The 22,938-nt window shown below is 44.2% G+C and overlaps 1 protein-coding gene across 1 annotated transcript in view; it reads right to left on the minus strand.

Moving 5' to 3' along the window:
• Positions 1–2,098: 2,098 nt before the first annotated feature.
• LOC140186947 (ankyrin repeat and SOCS box protein 13-like) overlaps positions 2,099–22,938 on the minus strand; it is a 42,277-nt gene continuing 21,437 nt past the window's right edge. Inside the window, exons 3-6 of the mRNA XM_072241761.1 lie at positions 15,459–15,609; positions 13,867–14,001; positions 6,797–6,988; positions 2,099–4,592 (exon numbers count right to left, since the gene is read on the minus strand). Coding sequence (XP_072097862.1) covers positions 4,465–4,592; positions 6,797–6,988; positions 13,867–14,001; positions 15,459–15,609 — 606 coding nt within the window. The 3' untranslated portion in view covers positions 2,099–4,464. The remainder of the gene's footprint in view (positions 4,593–6,796; positions 6,989–13,866; positions 14,002–15,458; positions 15,610–22,938) is intronic.

Consider the following 22,938-nt stretch of genomic DNA (forward strand, 5'->3'; position numbering starts at 1 on the left):
TGAAACTTCTTCCTTGGAATGCCTCCTCTCTTTGTCTTGAGTTTGAAATGGAGACTGAGTTTGCAGCGGACAAGACGATGGTCCATATGACACTCTGCACTGGGCATCACTTGGGTAAGATGTCCCAAAGGTCTCTGTGATGCACCAAGATGTAGTCTATGAGGTGCCAATGCTTGGACTGAGGATGCATCCAGGTTGTCTTCAGACTGTCTTTCTGCTGGAAAATGGTGTGTGATGGTGAGTTGCTGCTCTACACGAAACTCTAACAGAAGGCGCCTGTTGTCGTTGCATTTTCCAATTTTTTGCATTTTGCTTGTTTGCCAAGTACTCCTTTCCAGGCTTCTGAATCTTGGCCTACTCTTGGCATTGAAGTCACCAGGGATGAAGACCTTGTCATCTGCAGGGGCATTCTGTACGAGGTTGCACAGATCAGTGTAAAACTTGTCCTTTTCTGCAGGATCCGCTTGAAGAGTGGGGGCGTACATGCTGAACAGTGTGGCATACTGCTTGGTTCAAAGTGGGAGGCACATGGAGATGATGCAGTCTGAGTGACCCATTGGCAATTTTTCAAGTTTGGAGGCAATGGAGTTCCTGACCATAAAGCCAATGCCAGAAAGGCACCTCTCAGTCTCTAGCATTTTTATTAATGATATTGTTGTATAAATGGCCACAGACACAGCACTGCTTGCTCCACACGGAGAGGGGCCTAGAAAAGGTGGCCTAACCAAAGGTCATTTCCATTTCCCCCAGTTGGCTAGCCACAGTCAACGGGCATCCTGAACACTTCCAAATTCAACAAAAAAAAACCAAAGATGACTTGCATCATATCTAATCTCCTTCCTTTTGTAACACTATCCCAGTAATCAGCTGTGGATACAAGACTCTGCTACCTTGCTAAGTAGATCATTCTAAGATCCATGCAGCAAATACACCATTCTAAGATCCATGCAGTGATACTACAGCTTGTGCAACTCCATCGCCAACCTGGATATCTTCTGCTACCCAACTAATTTATTAATCACTTCAATTAAACTATCATTTCATTGCTGAAGGATGCACCCAGGGTTGTTTGCAAGGAACTTACATACTGAATATTGAAAGGCCTAATCAGGGTGGACATGTAGAGGACATTTCCAATAGTGGGAGAGTCTCAGACCAAAGGGCACAGCCTCAGAGTAGAAGGATGTCCCTTTAGAACAGAGGAGGAATTTCTTTAACCAGAGTGTGGGGAATCTGTGGAAGGTATTGCCAGTCTGAGGAGGCCAAGTCAGTGAAAATATTTAAAGTGGAGGTTGATAGGTAATTAATTAGTAAGGGTGTGAAAGGTTGTTCAGAGATAGCAGGAGGAGTTGAGAGGGAAATTAAATCAGTCTTGATGGGCCAAATGGCCTAATTCTGCTGCTACGTCTTATGGACAAAAAGGGTCCGGTTTGGGAATTATTGTGGTTCGTCCATCGTCGCCGATGAAGACCTCGACACCATTAGTCACTTTGAGACTGGATGCGGTGTGTCCAAAGATGACTGGTCAGGCCAATTCGGGCACGGAATATCCTGGTACACGTTGGGCAGACATGTGTAGGCACTGCAGTTGTCGCGCTGGTGGCTCTGGACTTGTGCAGCTCGCGCTTACATTGTGCTTCAGCAATGTGCCTTGCTTCGTAAGCTTGACAGCCCTTGTGGATGAGGCCGCGCCAGGTAGGGCAGTTTTGTGCCAGCATTTCCCAAGAGGTCGTGTCTATGTCAAGTGACTTTAGGGAGGCCTTTAGTGTGTCTTTGTAACGTTTCTTCTGCCCTCAAGTGAGCATCTTCCAGCAGAGAGTTCCCCAAAAAGGAGCTGCTTGGAATTATACAAGGAATACCATAGCAGCTCTAATCAAATTTCCCAGCCTCTCAGATTTTAACACCTCAGCTGGTGTGAGATCACCATTGTTCAAATGTTTCCCTTCTTGTCACACACTGTCCTTACTTTCAAAGGGCAAATGTGTGACTTGGTAGACTGGATTCAAAATTAGTTTGGCCATAGAAGACAGAAGGAAGTGATGGAGGGTTGTTATTCTGATTGAATTAGAACCAGTATCAGGTTTATTTTCATTGATATATGTTGCAAAATTTGTTCTGTGGTAGCGGTACAGTGCAATACATAGAATATACTATTAACTGTAATAAATAAATACAACTTAAACATAAATTACTAAATAATACAAAGAGACCAAAAATAGTGAGGTAGTGTTCATGGGTTCATTGTGCATTCATAAATATCATGACGAAGGGGTAGAAGCTGTTCTTAAAACATTGAGCTGTGTCTTCAGGCTTCGGTACCTCTTCTCTAATGGTAGCAGTGAGAAAAGGACACATCCTGGATGGTAGGGGTCCTTAATGACGGATGCTGCCTTTATGTGGCATTGCCCTTTGATGATGTTCTCAATGGTGGGGAAGTTAGTGTCCATGATGGACCTGGTTGAGTTTAAATCCTTCTGCAGATTTTTTCAATCCTGTGCAGTGGCCCCTCCGTGCCAGATGGTGATGCAACCAGTTCAAGTGCTCTCCACGGAACATCTGCAAAAACTTGCTAGGGTCTTTGGTGACATACCAAATCTCTTCAAACTCCTAATGAAATATAGCTGCTGGTGTGCCTTCATAATTGCATCAATATGCTGGGTTCAGAATAGGTCTTCTGAGATGTCAACACCCAGGAGCTTTGTGAGCAGTGGTGTTCCACAGAGATCCTTGATAGGCTGGTAGAGAAGTCATACGCCAAGCTTGCTTTCAGTGGTCAGGGAGTTGAGTATACAAGCTGGGTCATGTTGTAGTTGTATAACTTTGCCTTGGCTGCATTTGGAGCAGTTCTGATGATTGCATTACAGGAAGAATGTGGAGACTTTGAAGAGGGTGCAGAGGAGGTTTATCAGGGTGTTGCCTCGATTAGAAAGGTTGGGAAAACATGAATTGTTTTCTCTGGAGCACTGGAAACTCAGGGGCAACCTGATATTTGTTTATAAAATTGTGAGAGGGATAGGCAGAGTAGATAGAATCTTTCTCGCGGGGTGGAAATGTCAAATACTACAGGGCATACACAGTCTTAAAGGAAGGGGGGGAAAGGTTAAAGGAGATATACGAGGCAAACCTTTTTACGGGAGTGGTAGGTGCCTGGAACATACTGGCAAGGGAGGTGGTGGAAGCAGATACGATGGCAATGCTTAAGAGACTTTCAGACACATGAACAGACAGGAGAACTGAGGGACAGAGATCACATGCAGGCAGATGGGGTACATGGTTAACACAGATAAGGTGGGCGGCTACAACCCAATCCAATACATCCCTCCCCACCACTGAGTACATTTACAGAGAGCGCTGCCACAAGAAAAGCAGCATCCATCGTCAAAGACCACTGTCATCCAGGCCATGCTCTCTTCTCACTACTACCATCAGGCAGGAGGTACAGAATCCTTAGGTCCCACACCACCAGATTCAGGAACAGTTTTTACCCTACAACATCAGCGTGGTCAACTTCACTCACAACTCCAAACTGATTCTACGACCTACAGATTCAATTTCAAAGACTCTTTTACAACTCGTTCTCCGTATTTTTTTATATTTTCACTGTTTGTCTTCTTTTGTCTTTATGTACGTATTTTCATAGATTTCAATTGTATTTCTTTATATTTCCTGTAAATGCCTGCAAGGAAATGAATTTCAAGGTAGTATAAGGTGACATATATACGTACTTTGATAATTAATTTACTTTGACTTTGAAGAGCCTGTAACTCTGCTGTACAGTTCTACATTCATTTCAGAGTGCCTAGGAGTACCACTCACTGTATTTTGCCAGAGAAGGATCACTATGTACTTAAGCAGGGCAAGTTACTACCTCTTCAGTCACAGACTCAGAATGCATCAGACTCTTTATAAATAGATTCCCTAAATAGACTTTGTTTGCTTTGCAATTACTTAAGAAAACTCTGTTTATATATTGTCTGCAGTGAGCATTCCCAGGCCCCAGTTTATTTGACAGACTCCATACTGTCAAGAGAGTAAAAAGGGCACACAGACTTCAATGGTGACAAGTTTTTAAAATTCTTAAATTATAGATGCCAGATTTAAATATATTAACCTGCCAGAGGTTAAGATACTTTCTTCTGCTGCCTGGAAAACTCTCAGCAACATAAAACAGTAATAACATTTTAACTCTTGAGGTGCTGGTACGTGGAGACAGATGTGAAGTGGTGTTGGAAGGAGATAAGAGATCTCTAAATCAGCTCAGTGCATCCTGTAAGCAGCTGAATGGGAGATCCTTCATACAACTGACATGAACAGGATGGACCAAATGGTCTCATTCTTTGCCCAGAACTTTGGATACTTCCACAAGCATTCAATGTCTTTCCAAACAAAGCAAGTACTGAAGTGACATTTAATTCTCAATAGTGTTTGTCCATTTTTTTTTTGAGATGTCTTAATATTTTGTATTCAGTTGTAGCAAAGGTAGTCGATGAGTCTTGGGGCAATATTTAGCTGGTGGATATCTTGCAACCTTCGAGGACCAAGACTCTTCCTCAGGGTCAGTCTGCAGTGATGTGCCAAGCTCATTGGTGTACCTGGAGTCAAAACATAACCTTTAATAACAATGATCCAACACTGTACAATCCAAAAATACTTCAATATTTTAGAATGCACTTTCACAATATCCCACCACGCTCAATCAATCTCTCTGATTCATTCATTATGGTTACCACTCTCACTCCAGCATTATAAATGCCCCAAATTTCACTTCCAATGAACTATTAAGCCTGAACGAAGTCAATACGCAATGCCTCTAAAAAGTGACATCCATCATTAAGGAGCCCCTCTACCCAGGACATGCCCTCTTCCCATACTACTATAAGGGAGGTACAGGAGCCTGAAGACACACACTCAATGTTTTAGGAATAATTTCCTCCCCCCTGCCAATGGCTTCACTTATCACTTTCTAGTTTGTTCTCCTTCCCCTCTCCCAAACTCCTCATTCTGGCTTCTTCCCGCTTCCTTTCCAGTCCTGATGAAGCATCTCAGCCCAAAATGTTGACTGTTTATTCCTTTCCATAGATGCTGCTTGACTTGCTGAGTTCCTCCAGCATTTTGCATCTGTTGCTCTGGATTTCCACCATCTGCAGAATCTCTTCTGTTTATGATAATAAATCTGATTCTGATATGTAGAAACAGAGCCCACCAGGGTTCACACAATTCCAGAATCCTGGAACTCTCTGCACTGAGAGTGATTCATTGCTGGGTTCAATCACAGAGAGCGAAGGACAGCATCCCAGACTTCACATTCAATTCGCACTTAACACGAGCCAGACTACAGAACTGAGAGCAGACTTCAGGAAGAGGAAGTTGGGAGAACACACACCAGGTGCCAGCAGTGGAAAGAGTGAGCAGCTTCAAGTTCCTGGGCATCAACACCTCAGAGGATCTATCCTGGCCCAATATACTGATGCAATCATAAAGAGGGCATACCAGCGGCTCTACTTCATTAGGAGTTTGAGGAGATTTGGCAATGAACAGGGACAATTCTTTTTAAATCAATGTGCTGTAGATTTACGTTTTATTCTTGTAATGAGAATCAGGGCTGGGTGTGGTACTGTGGGAGGTAGTAGTGGGCAGCCAAGTGTTGCCAGTAACAAATCCTGGAAGAATCGCATTTGGAAAACACAGAGCCCAGTTAAACTGCCTTTTCCTTCCTGCCAACACCCCACCCACTTTCAATGTTTTCACAACTGCTCAAAGTAAGTGGTTAAACACACTATTTCTGTAAATCACTTATGGAGTGGCAGAGTCAAACACATCAATAAAAAATGGCATAAAGGGGTAAGAGTCAGTGGAAAAATTAAAAAATCATTTGTGTGTGTGTGTCTGTGTCTATATATATTTGTGCATGAGACCAAGGATGAATCCTAAACCATGACTCAAACCATCTGGAACTTTCTCCTCAGGTTAATCGTGATGAAGGATCTTGGCCTGAAATACTTATTTCTCTCCACAGATGCTGCCTGACCTGCTGAATTCCTCCAGCATTTTGTGCATTGGAACTCTCTTCTGATGAGTTATAAACTAATTAAAAATTTGGGGGGCGGCGGGGGGGGGGGAAGAATCTTTCACTCTTGGAGTCTTTGAAACATCCCAAGAGAGCAGACAAACTTGATCTGAACAGGACTTTTCTAATAACTATATTGACTTGCTTTGCATTAGGAATCAGAACATAGAACGCAGAACAGTACAGCAGAGTATATTCCCCCAACCTCCGCCCCTTCCTAAACTCACTATGGTGGCATCTTTCCTTGGCCTCTTTCTTATACACATGCTGACCCTTCACAACTAAAGATAAAAACATTGCATCGAACTTTGCACAGGTATTGAAGACATGCTTCAACTGAACTTCAGTGCTGCCCTCGGCTGCACTTCCAACTTAATCTTCCCAAACCCTCAGCGCTTTCGATAAATGAATGAAAAACTATTTTGCACCACTGACACAATGGGAAAACCGATCTCACTTCCTACAGTCCTGACCCTTTTCTCACCCTGACAATAGTCTTAATATTAACCAGATCAGGAACAATCTTGGTGCTACATCTAAAACAAGCCGAGCCTTTGCAGCACCTTGGAGGCTTCCTATTTCCACCTCTAAACTGAGACCAGCCATACATAGACGGAACAAGTAGCTTTCTAGATCTGTATGACCCATTTGTGCAGTGATGTGAGGGATTAACAGTGCACCATTATTTTAATCTGTGCTGTTTGAGTACTTGTTGATAAAGTTTCTTACTCTGGTAATACTTGAGGCACTCTGCTGATGGGGATCCGGAATAAGTGTACTCCAAAGGTATCCGCCCTCGATTGTCTTGTGCATATACATTGGCTCCATAGTCGATGAGCATTTTAATCAACTCCGCATTCTTTATCTTGGCAGCAAGATGAAGAGCAGTTTCATGGAGTTTAGCACCATTCACATTTGCCCCTGGAGATCACATAACATACACAAGAACAAAAACAGATGACCAAAACTGCACTTGCATCACACCTACCACATTTTTCAAAATCAGATTACACTCACTGGCCACTTTATTAGGTATCTCCTGCACCTAATAAAGTGACCGCCGAGTGTACATTCGTGGTCTTTGGCTGCCATAGTTCATCCACTTCAAGATTTGATGTGTTGTGCATTCAGGATGTTCTTCTGCACACCACTGTTGTAACGTGTGGTTATTTGAGTCACTGTCACCTTTCTGTCAGCTTGATAGCAATTGGTATACAACTAGATGTAGTGTGTAGTGAGGCTGTGAGAAAGGTCAGGCAGATGATAGGGCAAAATTGTAATCAGTGGGATCAAGTAAAGTGTAGCAGGGGGCCAAAATCAAAAAGGGTGATGAGTACAGGAGTAAAGGTTTTATAATGGAATGCACTTAGTATACACAATTAGGTAGATGATTTCGTAGCTGAGTTAGAGATTGGCAGGTCTGATGTTGTGGGCAGCTCTGAGTCGTGGCTAAAAGAAGATCACAGTTGGGAGCTTACCATCCAAGGATACACGTTGTATTGAAAGAACAGGCAGGTAGGCAGAGGGGGTGGTGTGGCTCTGTTAGTGAAAAAATGAAATCAAATCCTTGGAAAGAGGTGATACAGGATCAAAGATGTAGAATCTTTGTGGGTAGAATTAGGAATCTGCAAGGATAAAAGAACACTGATAGGAGTTACATACAGACTTCAAACAGTAGCCAGGATGTGGGCTACAGATTAGAACAGGAGATAGAAAAGGCAAGAAATGGCAATATTCAGGTAGATTGCGTGGTGCTGGATCCTGAAAGAATGAATTTGTAAAATGACTAGGAGGTGGATTTTTACAGCAACTTGTGGTTGAGCCCACTTGGGGGATGGAAATTCTGAATGGATAGAAACATCGAAACACAGAAAACCTACAGCACAATACAGGCCCTTCGACCCACGATGCTATGCCGAACATGTACTTACTTTAAAAATTACCTAGGGTTACCCATAGCCTCTATTTTTCTAAGCTCCGTGGACCTATCCAAGAGTCTCTTAAAAGACCTTATCATATCCGCCATCACCACCGTTGCCGACAGCCCATTCCACGCACTCACCACTCTTTGAGTAAAATACTTACCCCTGACATCTCCTCTGTACCTACTTCCAAGCACCTTAAAACTGTGCCCTCTTGTGTTAGCCATTTCAGCCCTGGGACATGTTATGTAATGACCCAGATTTGATTAGAAAGCTAAAGGTAAAGGAACCCTTAGGAGGCAGTGATCATAATACGACAGAATTCACTCTGCAGTTTGAGAAGGAGAAGATAAAATGGAATATTTCAGTATTACAGTGGAGTAAAGAGACAAGAACGAGGAGCTGGCTTAAGTTGATTGGAAGGGATCACCAGCAGGGATGACGGCAGATCAGCAATGACGGGGAAATTCGGATGGCGCAGGGAAGATACATTCCAAAGAAGAAGAAGTATTCTGAAGGGAGGACGAGGCAACCCTGATTGACCAGGGAAGTCAAAGTCACCATAAAAGCAAAAGTAAGGGCATATAATATAGCACAAATTAGTGGGAAGGTAGAGGACTGGGAAGCACCACAAAAGGCAACAAGAAAAGCCATAAAGAAAGATGAAATATGAAAGTAAGCTACAATAATATAAAAGAGGATACAAACGTTGTTTTAGATATATAAAGAGTAAAGGAGAGGTGACAGTGGATATTGGACCACTGGAAAATGACGCCCAAGAGGAAGTAATGGGGGACAAAGAGGAACATCGTAAGTATATTACATCAGTCTTCACTGTGGAAGACACTAGCAGAATGCAAGAGAGTCAGTGGGGCAGAAGTGAGTGTTGTTGCCATTACTAAGAAGGTGCTTGAGAAGCTGAAAAACCTGAAGGTACATAAGTTACCTGGACTACACTCCAGGGTTCAGAAAGAGGTAGCTGAAGAGATTGTGGAGGCATTAGTGATAGTCTTACATGAATCATTAGATTCTGGAATAGTTCCTGAGGACTGGAAAATTGCAAATGTTACTCTACTCTTTAAGAAGGAAGGCAGGCAGAAGAAAGGATAGGCTAAAGGATAGCAAAAAATAGGCTAGTTATCCTGACTTCAGTGGTTGGAAATATGTTGGAGTCTAGTATTAAGGATGAGGTTTCTGGGTACTTGGAGGCACATGACAGAATAGGCCAAAGTCAGCATGTTTTTCTAAAGAGGAAATCTTGCCTGACAAATCTGTTGGAACTCTTTGAGGAAATAACAGGCAGGGTAGACAGAGGAGAGTCAGTGGATGTTGTTTATTTGGATTTTCAGAAGGCCTTTGACAAGGTACTGCACATGAGGCTGCTTAACAAGAAAAAAGCCCATGGTATTATGGGAAAATTTACTGGCATGGGTAGAAGATTGGCTGACTGGCAGAAGGCGAGAAGTGCGAATAAAAGGGGGCTTTTCTGGTTGATTGCCGGTGACTAGTGGTATGCCGTAGGGGTCGGTGCTGGGGCCGCATCTTTTCACATTGTATATCAATGATTTGGATGACGAAATTGATGGCTTTGTGGTCAAGTTTGCGGATGATACAAAGATAGGTGGAGAGGCAGGTAGTGTTAAGGAGGCAGGGTATCTGCAGGACTTAGGGAATAGGTAAAGAAGTGGCAGATGGATACAGTGTAGGGAAGTGTTTGGAAGTGTGTCCTAAATGGAGAGGAAGTTCAGAAACCTGAGGTGCAAAGGGACTTGGGAGTCCTCATATAGGATTCCCTAAAATTACAGGTTGAGTCTGTGGTGAGGAAGCCAAATGCAATGTTAGCATTTATTTCGAGAGGACTGAAATATAAAAGCAAAGATGTAATGTTGAAGCTTTCTAAAGAACTAGCAAGGCCTCACTTGGAGTATTGTGAGCAGTTTATGCCCCTTATCTAAGAAAGAATGTGCTGACATTGGAGAGGGTTCAAAGGTGGTTCATGAAAATGATTCCACGATTGAAAGGCTTGTCATATGAGGAACATTTGATAGCCTGAGGCCTGTATTCACTAGAGTTCCCAAGAATGAGGGTTGACCTAATTAAAACCTATCGAATGTTGAAAGGCCTTGATAGAGTGGATGTGGAAAGGATGTTTCCTATGGTGGTGGAGTCTAAGACCAGAGGATACAGCCTCAGAATTGAGGGGTATCCTTTTAGGATGGAGATGAGGAGGAACTTCTTTAGCCAGCGAGTAGTTAATCTGTGGAATTTGTTGCCACAGGCAGCTGTGGAGGCCAAGTCTTTATGTATATTTAAGTCAGAGGCTGGTAGATTCTTCTTTAGTCAGGGCATGAAGGGATATGGGGAGAAGGCAGGATATTGGGGCTCAGATGGAAAATGGATCAGCCATGATGAAATGGCAGAGCAGACTTGATGGGCCAAATGGCCTAATTCTTCTCCTATATCTTATGGTCATGCACTTTGGTAGAAGGAATAAAGACATAGACTATTTTCTAAACAGGTAGAAAATTTAGAAATCTGAGGTGCAAATGGACCTGGGAGCCCTCAAACAGAATTCCCTGAAGGTTAACTTGCAAATTGAGTCACTGGCATTTTGGGAGAACTAGAATACAAAAGCAAGGATGTAATGCTGAGGCTTTATAAGGCATTGTTCAGATCGCACACGGAGCAGATTTGGGCCCTTTATCTTGGAAAAGATGTGCTGGCATTGGAGAAGGTCCAGAGGAGGTTCACGAGATTGACCTCAGGAATGAAAGGGTTAACATATGAAGAGTGTTTGATGGTTCTGGGCCTGTACACATCAGAGTTTATAGGAATGAGGAGGGGAATCTCATTAAAACCTAAGATCTGGATAAAGTGGATGTGGAGAGGGTATCTCATAATAGTGAAAGTGTCTAGGACCAGAGCTGAGAAAAATTTTCTTTCGTCAGAGGGTGGTGAATCTGTGGAATTCATTGCTACAGATGCTGTGCAGGCTAAGTCTTTGGGTATACTTAAGGCTCAGGTTTATAGGTTCTTGGTTAATCAGGGAGTCAAAGGTTATGAGGAGAATGGGTTTGAGATGGATAATAAATCAGCCATGTTGGAATGGTGGGGCAGACTCAAAGGGCAAAATAGTCTAATTCTGCTCCTATGTCTTATGACCTTGAACCAGTCTGGTCATTCTCCTCTGATCTCTCTTATTAACACAGAACTGCTACTCACTGGATTTTTTGTTTGCTTTTCATCCCATTCGCTGTAAACTTTAGAAAATGTTTGTGCGAAGATCCCAGCAGTTTCTGATACGACCCTGCCTGGCACCAACAATATTCCACAGTCAAAATCACTTGGATCACATTTCTTCTCCATTCTGATGTTTGGCCTGAACAACAACGGAACCTCTTGACCATGTCTGCATGCTTTGCATTGCTGCCACCTGACTGGCTGATTAAATATTTAAATTAACGAGCTGGTGTACAGGGAGAACCAAACAAAGTGGCTACTGAATGTAGAATAGCAAGGAGGGTCAGCACAAGGAGGAAAGTAAATAGGTTCATCGGGGAGCTTTGGAGGATGGAGTGGCAGATTGAAGGGAATTGCATAGCAATGGGAGGTTCTAAGTTTATGGTTAATTCAGCTTGCTGCTTCAGAATATGGCAAGTCCACTTTCTGAACAGAGTCTGCTCTAGGATACACTAACAAAAGACTGCACAATACCAGGTGTGAGAGGGAATGGATCTCTGGATCAGAATCAGGTTTATTCCCTCTGACATATGTCATGAAATTTGTTTTGTGGCACCAAGAGAAACACTAAGTCACAAAATTAAATAATGAGGTAAATTATGAGGTAGCATTCAGGGTCCATCCTGACGGTTCCTGTGCCTCCTCCCGCGTGGTAGTAATGCAAAGACAGCATGTCTCTGACGGTGAGGGATGCCACCTTCTTTAGGCTTTGCCTTTTGCAAATGTCCTCGATGGTGGGTGGTGGATGGGGTGCTTGCACCCATGATGGAGGTAGCCGAGTCTGCAACCTGCTGCAGCCTCTTGCCACCCTGTGCATTGAAGCCTCGACACCAGGCTGTGACGCAACCTGTCAGAAGGTTCACCACCTTATATCTGTAGAAATTTTTTTATAGTCTTTGGTGACATAGCAAACCTCCTCAAATTCCTCCTTCATGAATGCATCAATGTGTCGGGCCCAAGGAAGGTCCTCAGTGATGTTGCCACGCAGGAACTCGAAGCCGCTTGCCTTTTCCAACACTGAACTCTCAGCGAGGACTGGTGTGTTCTCTCCCGACCTCCCCTCCCCGAAGTCCTTGGTTGTGCTGACATTGAGCGTGAGGCTGTTGTTGCCACTTGATCAGCTCAATCCTGTAGGCGCCCTCATTGCCTTCTGAAATTCTGCCAACCACAGTGACCATCAGCGGGTTTATATACGGTGTTTGAGCTGTGCCTGGTCACACAGTCATGAGCACAGAGAGAGCAGAACAGTGGGCTAAGCACACATCTTTGAGGTGATTGTCAGTGAGGAGGATATGTTATTACTGATCTGCACTGATGGCAGTCTCCTGATATGGAAGTCAGGGATCTAATTGCAGAGGGAGGAACAGAGGCCCAGGTTTTGAAGTTTGTTTATTAGTACTGAGGGATGATAGTGCTGAAGACTGAGTTGTCATCAACAAACAGTATTGCTGATATCTGGGTGATCCAAAGCCAAGTGGAGAGCCAGTATGATTGAGTCTGCTGTAGACCTGTTGTGATGGTAGGCAAATTGCAGCAGGTCCAAGTCCAGGTCCTTGTCTAGGCAGGAGTTAACTTTAGCCATGACCAACCTCTCAAAGCACTTCATCACAGTAGATATGAATGTGATAGTGGTTGAGGCATCTCATCCTGCGCTACCTGGGCACTGGCATGATGGATGTCCTTTCAAAGTAGGTGGGAACCTCTGACTGCAGAAGTGAGAGGGTGAAGATGTCCTTGAACACTCCAATCTTTTGGCTGGCACAGGCTTTCAGTTCTCTGCCAGATGACACAGGATGTTCTAACTTTGGCCTCTGAAACAGAGGTCACTGGGTTGCCGAATGCTGTGGGGATTTGCACAGGTGTAGTTTTATTGTCCCATTCAGAGCCTCCCTCAAAGGCACTGAACTCACCCAAGAGTGAAGCATGACGACCACTTATGCCATTAGTCTTCACCGTATAGGAACAAGTGGCCCGAAAGTCCTGCCACAACTGCTGTCCTTCCAGTTGTATCTCTAACTTCACATGGAATTGCCTTCACCACTCTCATGATGGGCTTCCATAAGATGTACCTGGACCTTTTGTAGGATGCTGGATTGCTGGTCTTGAATGCCACATATCCAGCCCTCAGCAAACCGTGGATCTCCTGATTCATCTAGGGTGTCTCGAAGGTACACACTCATCTATGCAGGTCCAGATGAAGTTGGTGACAGTTGAGGCATATTCATTCAGATCCGGAGATGAATTCCTGAGTATGGTGCAGTCCACTGATTCAAAGCAGTCCTGTAAACGCTCCTCTGCCTCCCTTGATCAGACCTTCACCATCCACACGCTGGTCCTTAGTCCCTGCCTAGATTCCAAGAGTACAATTACAGAAACACTCTTGACGGTGCTGTAACAGAGATTGAGTGTGCTGGCTCCTCTGGTTGCACCGGTGACATGTTGGTGGTAGCTTGTGAAAGTGCCACACGCCGATAGACAAGGCATCAAGGTCTGCTGTCTCGTGACTGTTGATTATGGTGCACAGCTCCTCCAGTGCATCACTCAATGCACCAGATGTCAGGTTGGCACTGGAGGTTCACAAGAAAGTGGAAGTTCTGAGCAGGCCAACAAGAGCACGTTACATTGACAGAAACTCACCTGCATTAAGCAAAAGCTTTGCACAATCAATATGTGGCACAGCGCAAGCCACATGTAATGGGGTTCCAAAGTGGCAGTCATAAGCCTCTAGGTTTGCACCTACGTCAATGAGCAGCCTCATACATTCTGCACTACCTGAAACAGAGGAAAGCACAGTTAAAACAAAACCATCAACATCCTCTCGTCCTGCTTCGCCCTTCCTCAGCCCTTTGGAATAGAGCATTCCACTTCACTTTTTAAATTCAGAGACACAGCACAGTCACAGCAGTCCACGAGTTCAAGGCTGCCCATTTACACCCATGTGACCAATTAACCTATGAACTGGTTAATTCTGCTCCCATGTCAGATGGTCTTTACATATATGGTTTTTTTTACGGTCAACAACTCACCCTGCCTTGGGAAAGTAGCCAACGCAATCAGGGACCCCACTCTCCCGGTCATTTCCCTCTTCTCCACCCTCCCGTCGACAAAAAGATGGAAAACGAACCTTGCTCAAGGACAACTTCGTCCCAGTGATATCAGGTTCTTGAACAGACCTCTAATATGCTAAAGATGAGCTCATGATATTTCAATCTGCCTTGTTGTGACCCTTGCATTTTGTCTACCTGCACTGCTCATCCTTTGTAACTGTAACACTATATTCCGCATCTGTTTTCTCCTTTCATATTACCTCGATGTTCTTATCTATGGAATAATGTCAGGATGACCTGCAAAGAAAGGTTTTTCACTGTATTAAGATAAAGATTAGATTTATTTATCACATGCACATCAAAACTTGGAAACATACAGTGAAATGTGTTGTTTGTGTCAACGGCCAACACAGTCTGAGGATTGCGGCAGCCCACAAGTGCTGCTATACTTCTGGCACCAACATAGCACAACCACATCTTACTAACCCTAACTGTACTTCTTTGTAACATGGGAGGAAACTGGAGCACTTGGAGGAAACCCACATGGACAAGGGGAGAAAGTAATAACTCCTCACACACAGCAGTGGGAACTGAACCCCGCTCGCCAGTGCTGTAAGGCGTTGTGCTAGCTGCCACACTACTGTGCTGCCCCACGTATCTCGGTACACATGACAATAATAAACTAAGGAAGAGGTTGTCAAATTGTTAGGGGCAGCATGGAAGTCGTAGCGGTTAGCGTAACGCTATTACAGCGCCAGCGACCTGGGTTCAATTCCCACCACTGCCTGTAAGGAGCATGTACGTTCTCCCCGTAACAGCATGGGTTTCCTCCCTCATTCTGAAGATGTACAGTTAGGTTGTGAATTGTCAGTGGCAGAATCACAGCGATACTCCTGGAATGCCCAGCACGATCCTCACTGATTTGATTTGATCTAAATGACACATCTCACTTTATTTGTACATGTGACAAATAAAGCTAATATTTATAAAGAATAATGGAAGTTCCCCGGTTTTCTTGTTTACCAGGAACAGGTCAAGGCAGAAGAATTACTGAGTTATACTCGTGGTTTTGAAGCATAATCTCTTGTTGTTGTCTTCTCTTGAGAGATACCTCCACGAAGAATCCTATTTATCCCAGATACAAGGTACAGTCTTTAATTACTGTAAGGACTTGCAGCTTACCAATCATACAGGCCTCATGCAATGGTGATGCGGTGAAATTAAGTGGATTTACATTTGCTCCGTAGGTCAACAGCATCTTGACACATTCAGTGTTACCACCAGCACAGGCATCACAAAGTGGAGTACTCCCATCAATGTTTCTGGCTTCAATCTGAGAGGCAGATTTTAAAGACATGAATAAGTTTGTTATTTTAAAATAGAATTATGTTTCAATCACAAACAGCATATCAAAACTCCTTCAGACATTGTGCTCATCTTTGACCCCACCGACAATCCAGAAAGAGAAAAAAACACCTTAAGTAGCTTAACCAATACGAGATAAATCTTCAGAATATTGAACAGATATTGATATGGCTAAGACCTGCTTTGGTTGCGTGTATTCAGCAACTTAATGGCTTAAGAAACTCAACAAAGTTAAATTCAGCAATAATTAGGCAATATGTTTCTTTTAATACGACGAAAGGTACAAGGTAAAACTTGTGCAACATGCACAAAATGCTGGAGAAACTCAGTACGTCAGGCAGCAACAAAGGAGGGAACAAAATAGTTCACATTTTGGGTCGCGCCCTCTGAAGGCTCTCAGCCTGAAATGTCGACTATTTATTCCCATTTATAAACGCTGCCTGAGTTTCTCCAGCATTTTGTACATTACACAAAGCATCCCACTTTTCCCACTGACCTCCAGATGTCACTGTTGACCCAGTTTCCCACTAAGCAAACTCATTGCAGTGCCACCCTGGAAGCTTGAACACAGAATCAGAGCTTCATCATCATTGACGTACAGTGTGTCGTGAAATCTGTCGCTTTGCGGCAGCAGTACAGTGCAATAATAAAAATTACTGCAAGTTACAATGAGAATATATTAAAAAATAAACAAATTGGGCAAATAAGAGCAAAATAGTGAGGTAGTGTTCATGGACCATTCGGGAGGTGATGGTGGAGATGAAGAAGCTGTTTCTAAAACATTAGGTGCGTGTGTCTTTAGGCTCCTGTACGTCCTCCCTAACGGTAGTAACGAGAAGAGGGCATATCCTGGATAGTGAGGGCCCTACGTGAAGCATGCCGCCTTCTTGAGAGGTCGCCTTTTGAAGATGTTCTCAATGGTGGGGAGGCTAGTGCCCATGAAGGAGTTGGCCAAGTTTACAACTCTCTGCAGTTTTTTTGATCCTATGAGGTGGCCCTTTCATACCAGAAAGTGATGCAACCAGTCACAGTGCTCTCTATGGTACATCTGTAGGAGTCTACTAGATAATCTTTGGTGACATACCAAATCTCCTTAAATTCCAACAAAATATAGTTGCGGGTATGACTTCTTCATAACTGCATCAATATGCTGGACGCAGGATAGGTACTCTGAGGTGTTGACGTCCAGGAACTTGAAACTGCTCACCCTTTTCACTGCTGGCCCCTCAGTCAGGACCAGTATGTTCTCCTAAATTGTCCTTGAAGTCCACACTCAGTCTCTTGATCTTGCTGATGTTGAGTGCAAGGTTGCTGTTGTGACACCACTCAACCAGCCGATCTATACCACGCTTGTATGCTTCCTCGTCACCATCTGAGATTCGGCCCACAGCAGTTGTGTCATCAGTGCACGCATCGATGGTGCTTAAGCTGTGCCCAGCCACACAGTCTTGAGTGTAGAGACAGCAGAGCTGTGGGCTAAGCTCACATCCTCGAGGTGCTTAGCCTGTGCTGATTGTCAGCGAGAAGGAGATGTTATCACTGATCTGCATCGACTGTGGTCTCCCACTGAGGAAGTCAAGGACCCAGTTGCAGAGGAAGGTACAGAAGCCCAGGTTTCAAAGCTTGTTGATTAGCACTGACAGGATAACAGCGTTGAATGCTGGGCTGAGTTGAATACAGCCTGACTCTCTGTTGTACTATGCTGTATCACCGTGTGGTACCAAAACTACACTGCAGTGGACAGGAGGGCTCTACAGGAGTAGTTAAAGCTGCCCAACATATCACTGGCAGCAGCCTACCCATCACCAAAGACATGTATACAGAAAGGCCAGCAATATCATGAAAGATCCCACCCATCCTGATCATGGACTGTTTGTCCCACTTCAATTCGGGAAGTGGCTAAGTAGCATCCGCACTAGGATCACGAGACTCAAAAACAGTCTCTTCCCCAGAGCCGTCAGGCTGATCAACACCTCCACCCATTAGCCCACTACACCAACCCCACCACCACGATATACACATCACCTAGTGTCATTTTATTCACATACTATCAGTCTACGTACATTATTGTTGCTCGTACTTTGTGTTTTACAGGATTACTGTTATATTTATTCAGTATTTTTTGTTTTTCTTTATTGTTCTGTTGATGCTTATTCTGTTTTTTTTATGCTGCACCGGATCCAGAGAAACAATCATTTCATTCTCCTTTACACTCGTGCACTGAAGAATGACAAGAAACAGTCTTGACTCGTGAGAGTCCCACACTGTTAGCACTGGGATTATTTGGGCAAGACTTCACACAGAAGTTCTACAATAGTTCCCTGATGTGAGGAAGAGACTTTGGTACTTTCCAAATAAGAACAGCAGAGAACTTGTCAGAAGAATTCTCTCAGGAGAGCTTGTCCCTGTGTCTTGGACATTTTTACTCCCCCCCCCTCCCCCCACGCGTCATTGCAAACTGATTATCAACACGAGTTGGTTGTTGTCTGAAAAAGCACACTGTATTGAGATGGTAAATAAAAGAAAGGATCAAGGATCAACTTTATCCATCAGATACATTTACATGCATTAGGAATTTGCTGTGGTGAGTTGGTCAGGGCGCGACATGCTACAACACTCAACAATTATAAAAAATAAAGGATCATATAAAAAATAAAGTTGGATGTTAAAGTACAGATATGGAACAAAATATGCATAAATACATAAATACCAGCATGTGTTTACATTGTAAACAGCACTATGAAATGCTGTCTTCCCACTTCCTCTGTTCCCCACTCTGACCTTTTATCTCTGCTCATCTGCCAATTATTTCACCCTGGGTCCCTCCTTCCCTTTCTCCTACGGTTCACTGTCCTCTCCTCTCTCTTCTTCTTCACTCTCTTCTCTTCCAGCTCTTGACCTTTCCCACGCACATGGCTTCACCTATCACCTTCCAGCTAGCCTCCTTCCCCTCCCCCCACCTTTTTATTCTGGCATCTTCCCCCTAAATTCTCAGTCCTGAAGATGGGTCTTGGCCCAAAACTTTGACTGTTAATTCATTTCCATGGCTGCTACCTGACCTCCTCCAGCAATTTTGTGTGCGTTGCTTTGGATTTCCGGCATCTGCAGAATCTCGTGTTCATGAAATGTGGTTTAAAGTGTCTACAGTGCAGTATGGTGACAATTGATAGATGGCTGTGGAGGAGGGCTAATTAGAATGGTTCATCAGATTAACTGCCTTGGGGAAGAAGCTTTTAAAATGGCTTGAAGTTTTTGATTTAATAGCCCTATAGTGTTAGACCATAACATATAGGCGCAGAAGTAGGCTATTCAGCCCATCGTCTGCTCCACCATACAATCATTGGCTGATCCAATTCTTCCAGTCATCTCCACTCCCCTGCCTTCTCCCCATACCCTTTGATGCCCTGGCTAATCAAGCACCTACTTATCTCTGCCTTAAATGCACCCAATGACTTGGCCTCTACGGCCGCTCGTGGTAACAAATTCCACAGATGTACCACCCTCTGACTAAAGTAATTTCTCCGCATTTCTGTTCTAAATGGACGTCCTTCAATCCTGAAGTCCTGCCCTCTTGTCCTAGACTCCCCTACCATGGGAAATAACTTTGCCATATCTAATCTGTTCAGGCTTTTTAACATTTGGAATGTTTCTATGAGATTCCCCCCTCATAGTGTTAAACTGAACCCATTAGCACCGCTCAAAGAATGGAACATCAATTTAAGATTTTGGGCAAGAAAAATAGAGGGAGATAAGAGAAACTCATGGCAAGTAGGCCTGGGCTGGGGGTGTGGTGAAGCAAAGCTTTGAGCAGCACCCACTCGGAGGGATTGGAAGCCCGAGGAGACATAGTTCACTCAGGTTCACCAACTGAGTGGAAAAGGCAGCGACTCGTGGCAGTTTGGAGCTTTGAGCAGCGGCCAATAAGCATTTGGGATTGATTGGCAAGAACAAGCTAAAGTAGGGCAGGGGCAAGTGGAGCAGCCATTGCTGGAGTTGTTAGTGTTAAGAGTGGGGATTTTGAGGCTTTAACTCTTCAAGGCGTCAGCAGGAGAAGGCAAAAAGGCTGTAGGTAGAGCCCCCCCACCTCACCCCACAGTTTATTGTTCTTCCCTTTTTATATTTGCTCAGTTAGAACAGTAGAGATGCCAGGGAGGATAGAAGAATGCTCCCTCTTGTGGGATGTAGGAAGGCAGGAAGACCTCCAGTGTCCCTGACAACTACACCTGCAAGAATCGCATCCAGCTGCAGCTTCTAACACACCACATTAAACAGCTGGAGCTGGAACTGAATGAACTCCAGATCATTCAGGAGACTGAAGGGGTGAAAGATAGGACATGTAGAGAGGTAGTTACACCCAATGTGCAGGGCACAGGAAACTGGGTGCCACTCAGGAAGGGGAAAGGGGTTGAACTGCCAGTGCACAGTAACCTTGTGGCCTTCCACCTCAACAAGTATACCACTTTGGACACTGTTGGGAGAGGATGACCTAGCAGAAAAAAGTCACAGCAGTCAGGTCTTTGGCACTGAGTCTAAGTCTGCAACTCAGGGGGCGGGGGGAAGAAGAGGTGAGCTGTGGTGATAGTTAGGGGAACAGAAAGGAGGTTCCAGAAACACAGAAACATAGAAAACCTACAGAACAAAGCTGTGCCAAACAAGTCCTTACCTTAAAAGTTACCCAGGGTTACCCATAGCCCTCTATTTTTCTGAGCTCTATGTACCTATCCAGGAGTCTCTTAAAAGACCCTATTGTATCTACCTCCACCACCATCGCCGGCAGCCCATTCCACACACTCACCATTCTCTGCGTAAAAAACTCACCTTTAACATCTCCTCTGTATCTACTTCCAAGCATCTTTGAACTGTGCCCTCTCGTGCTAGCCATTTCAGCCCTGGGAAAAAGCCTCTGACTATCTCCTCTGCACCCTTTCTGTGGCTTCCACATCCTTCCTGTAGTGAGGCGACCAGAACTGAGCACAATACTCCAAGTGGGGTCTGACCAGGGTCCCATATAGCTGCAACATTACTCTCAGCTCCTAAATTCAATTCCACAATTGATGAAGGCCAATACACCGTATGCCTTCTTAACCACAGAGTCAACCTGTGCAGCTGCTTTGAGTGTCCTATGGACTCGAACCCCAAGATCCCTCTGATCCTCCACACTGCCAAGAGACTTACCATTAATACTATATTCTGCCATCATATTTGACCTACCAAAATGAACCACCTCACACTTATCTGTACTGAACTCCATCTGCCATTTCTCAGCCCAGTTTTGCATCCTATCAACGTCCCGCTGTAACCTCTGACAGCCCTCCACACTATCCACAACACCCCCAACCTTTGTGTCATCAGCAAATTTACTAACCCATCTCTCCACTTCCTCATCCAAGTCATTTATAAAAATCACGAACAGTAGGGGTCCCAGAACAGATCCCTGAGGCACACCACTGGTCACCGACCTCCATGCAGAATATGATCTGTCTACAACCACTCTTTGCCTTCTGTGGGCAAGCCAGTTCTGGATCCACAAAGCAAGGTCCCCTTGGATCCCATGCCTCCTTATTTTCTCAATAAGCCTTGCATGGGGTACCTTGTCAAACACCTTGCTGAAATGCATATACAATACACTACATTTACTGTTCTACCTTCATCAATGTGTTTAGTCACATCCTCAAAAAATTCAATCAGGCTCGTAAGGCACAACCTGTCTTTCACAAATGTTTATCAATCCTGCCTCTCAGGATCTTCTCCATCAGTTTACCCACCACTGAAGTAAGACTCACTGGTCTATAATTTCCTGGGCTATCTCTACTCCCTTTCTTGAATAATGGAACAACATCCACAACCCTCCAATCCTCCAGAACCTCTCCCATTCCCATTGATGAAGCAAAGATCATCGCCAGCAATCTCCTCCCTCACCTCCCACAGTAGCCGGGGTACGTCTCGTCTGGTCCCGGTGACTTATCAAACTTAATGCTTTCCAAAAGCTCCAGCTCATCCTCTTCCTAACTATCTACATGCTCAAACTTTTCAGTCTGCTGTCAGTCATCCCTACAATCACCAAGGTCCTTTTCCGTAGTGAATACTGAAGCAATGTATTAATTAAGTACCTCCGTTATCGCCTCCGGTTCCATACACACTTTTCCACTGTCACATTTGATTGGTCCTATTCTATCACGTCTTATCCTCTTGCTCTTCACGTACTTGTAGAATGCCTTGGGGTTTTCCTTAATCCTGTCTGCCAAGGCCTTCTCATGGCCCCTTCTGGCTCTCCTAATTTCATTCTTAAGCTCTTTCCTGCTAGCCTTATAATCTTCTAGATCTTTATCATTATCTAGTTTTTTGAACCTTTCATAAACTCTTCTTCTTGACTAGATTTACAACAGACTTTGTACACCACAGTTCCTGTACCCTACCATCCTTTCCCTGTCTCATTGGAATGTACCTATGCAGAACTCCACGCAAGTATCCCCTGAGCATTTGCCACATTTCTTCCGTACATTTCCCTGAGAACATCTGTTCCCAATTTTTGTTTCCAAGTTCTTGCCTGATAGTCTCATATTTCCCCTTACTCCAATTGAACGCTTTCCTAACTTGTCTGTTCCTATCCCTCTCCAATGCTATGGTAAAGCAGTTAGAATTGTGATCACTATCTCCAAAATGCTCTCCCACTGAGAGATCTGACACCTGACCAGGTTCATTTCCCAATACCAGATCAAGTACAGCCTCTCCTCTTGTAGGCTTATCTATATATTGTGTCATGAAACCTTCCTGAACACACCTAACAAACTCCACCCCATCTAAACCCCAATCGATATTTGGGAAATTAAAATCTCCCACCACAACAACCCTGTTATTATTACACTTCTCCGGAATCTGCCTCCCTATCTACTCCTCAATGTCCCTGTTATTATTGGGTGGTCCATAAAAAACACCCAGTAGAGTTATTGACCCCTTCCTGTTCCAAACTTCCACCCACAGAGACTCTGTAGACAATCCCTCCACGTCTTCCTCCTTTTCTGCAGCCCTGACACTATCTCTGATCAACAGTGCCACGACCTCACCTCTTTTTCCTCCCTCCCTGTCCTTTCTGAAACATCTAAAGCCTGGCACTCAAAGTAACCATTCCTGCCCGAGCCATCTCAAATCTCTGTAATGGCCACAGCATCATAGCTCCAAGTACTGATCCACGCTCTAAGCTCATCCACTTTGTTCATAATACTCCTTACATTAAAATAGACACATCTCAAACCATCGGACTGAGCGTGTCCCTTCTCTATCACCTGCCTATCCTCCC

The sequence above is a fragment of the Mobula birostris genome, chromosome 23 (assembly GCF_030028105.1).
Source record: "Mobula birostris isolate sMobBir1 chromosome 23, sMobBir1.hap1, whole genome shotgun sequence".
Classification (NCBI taxonomy): domain Eukaryota; kingdom Metazoa; phylum Chordata; class Chondrichthyes; order Myliobatiformes; family Myliobatidae; genus Mobula; species Mobula birostris.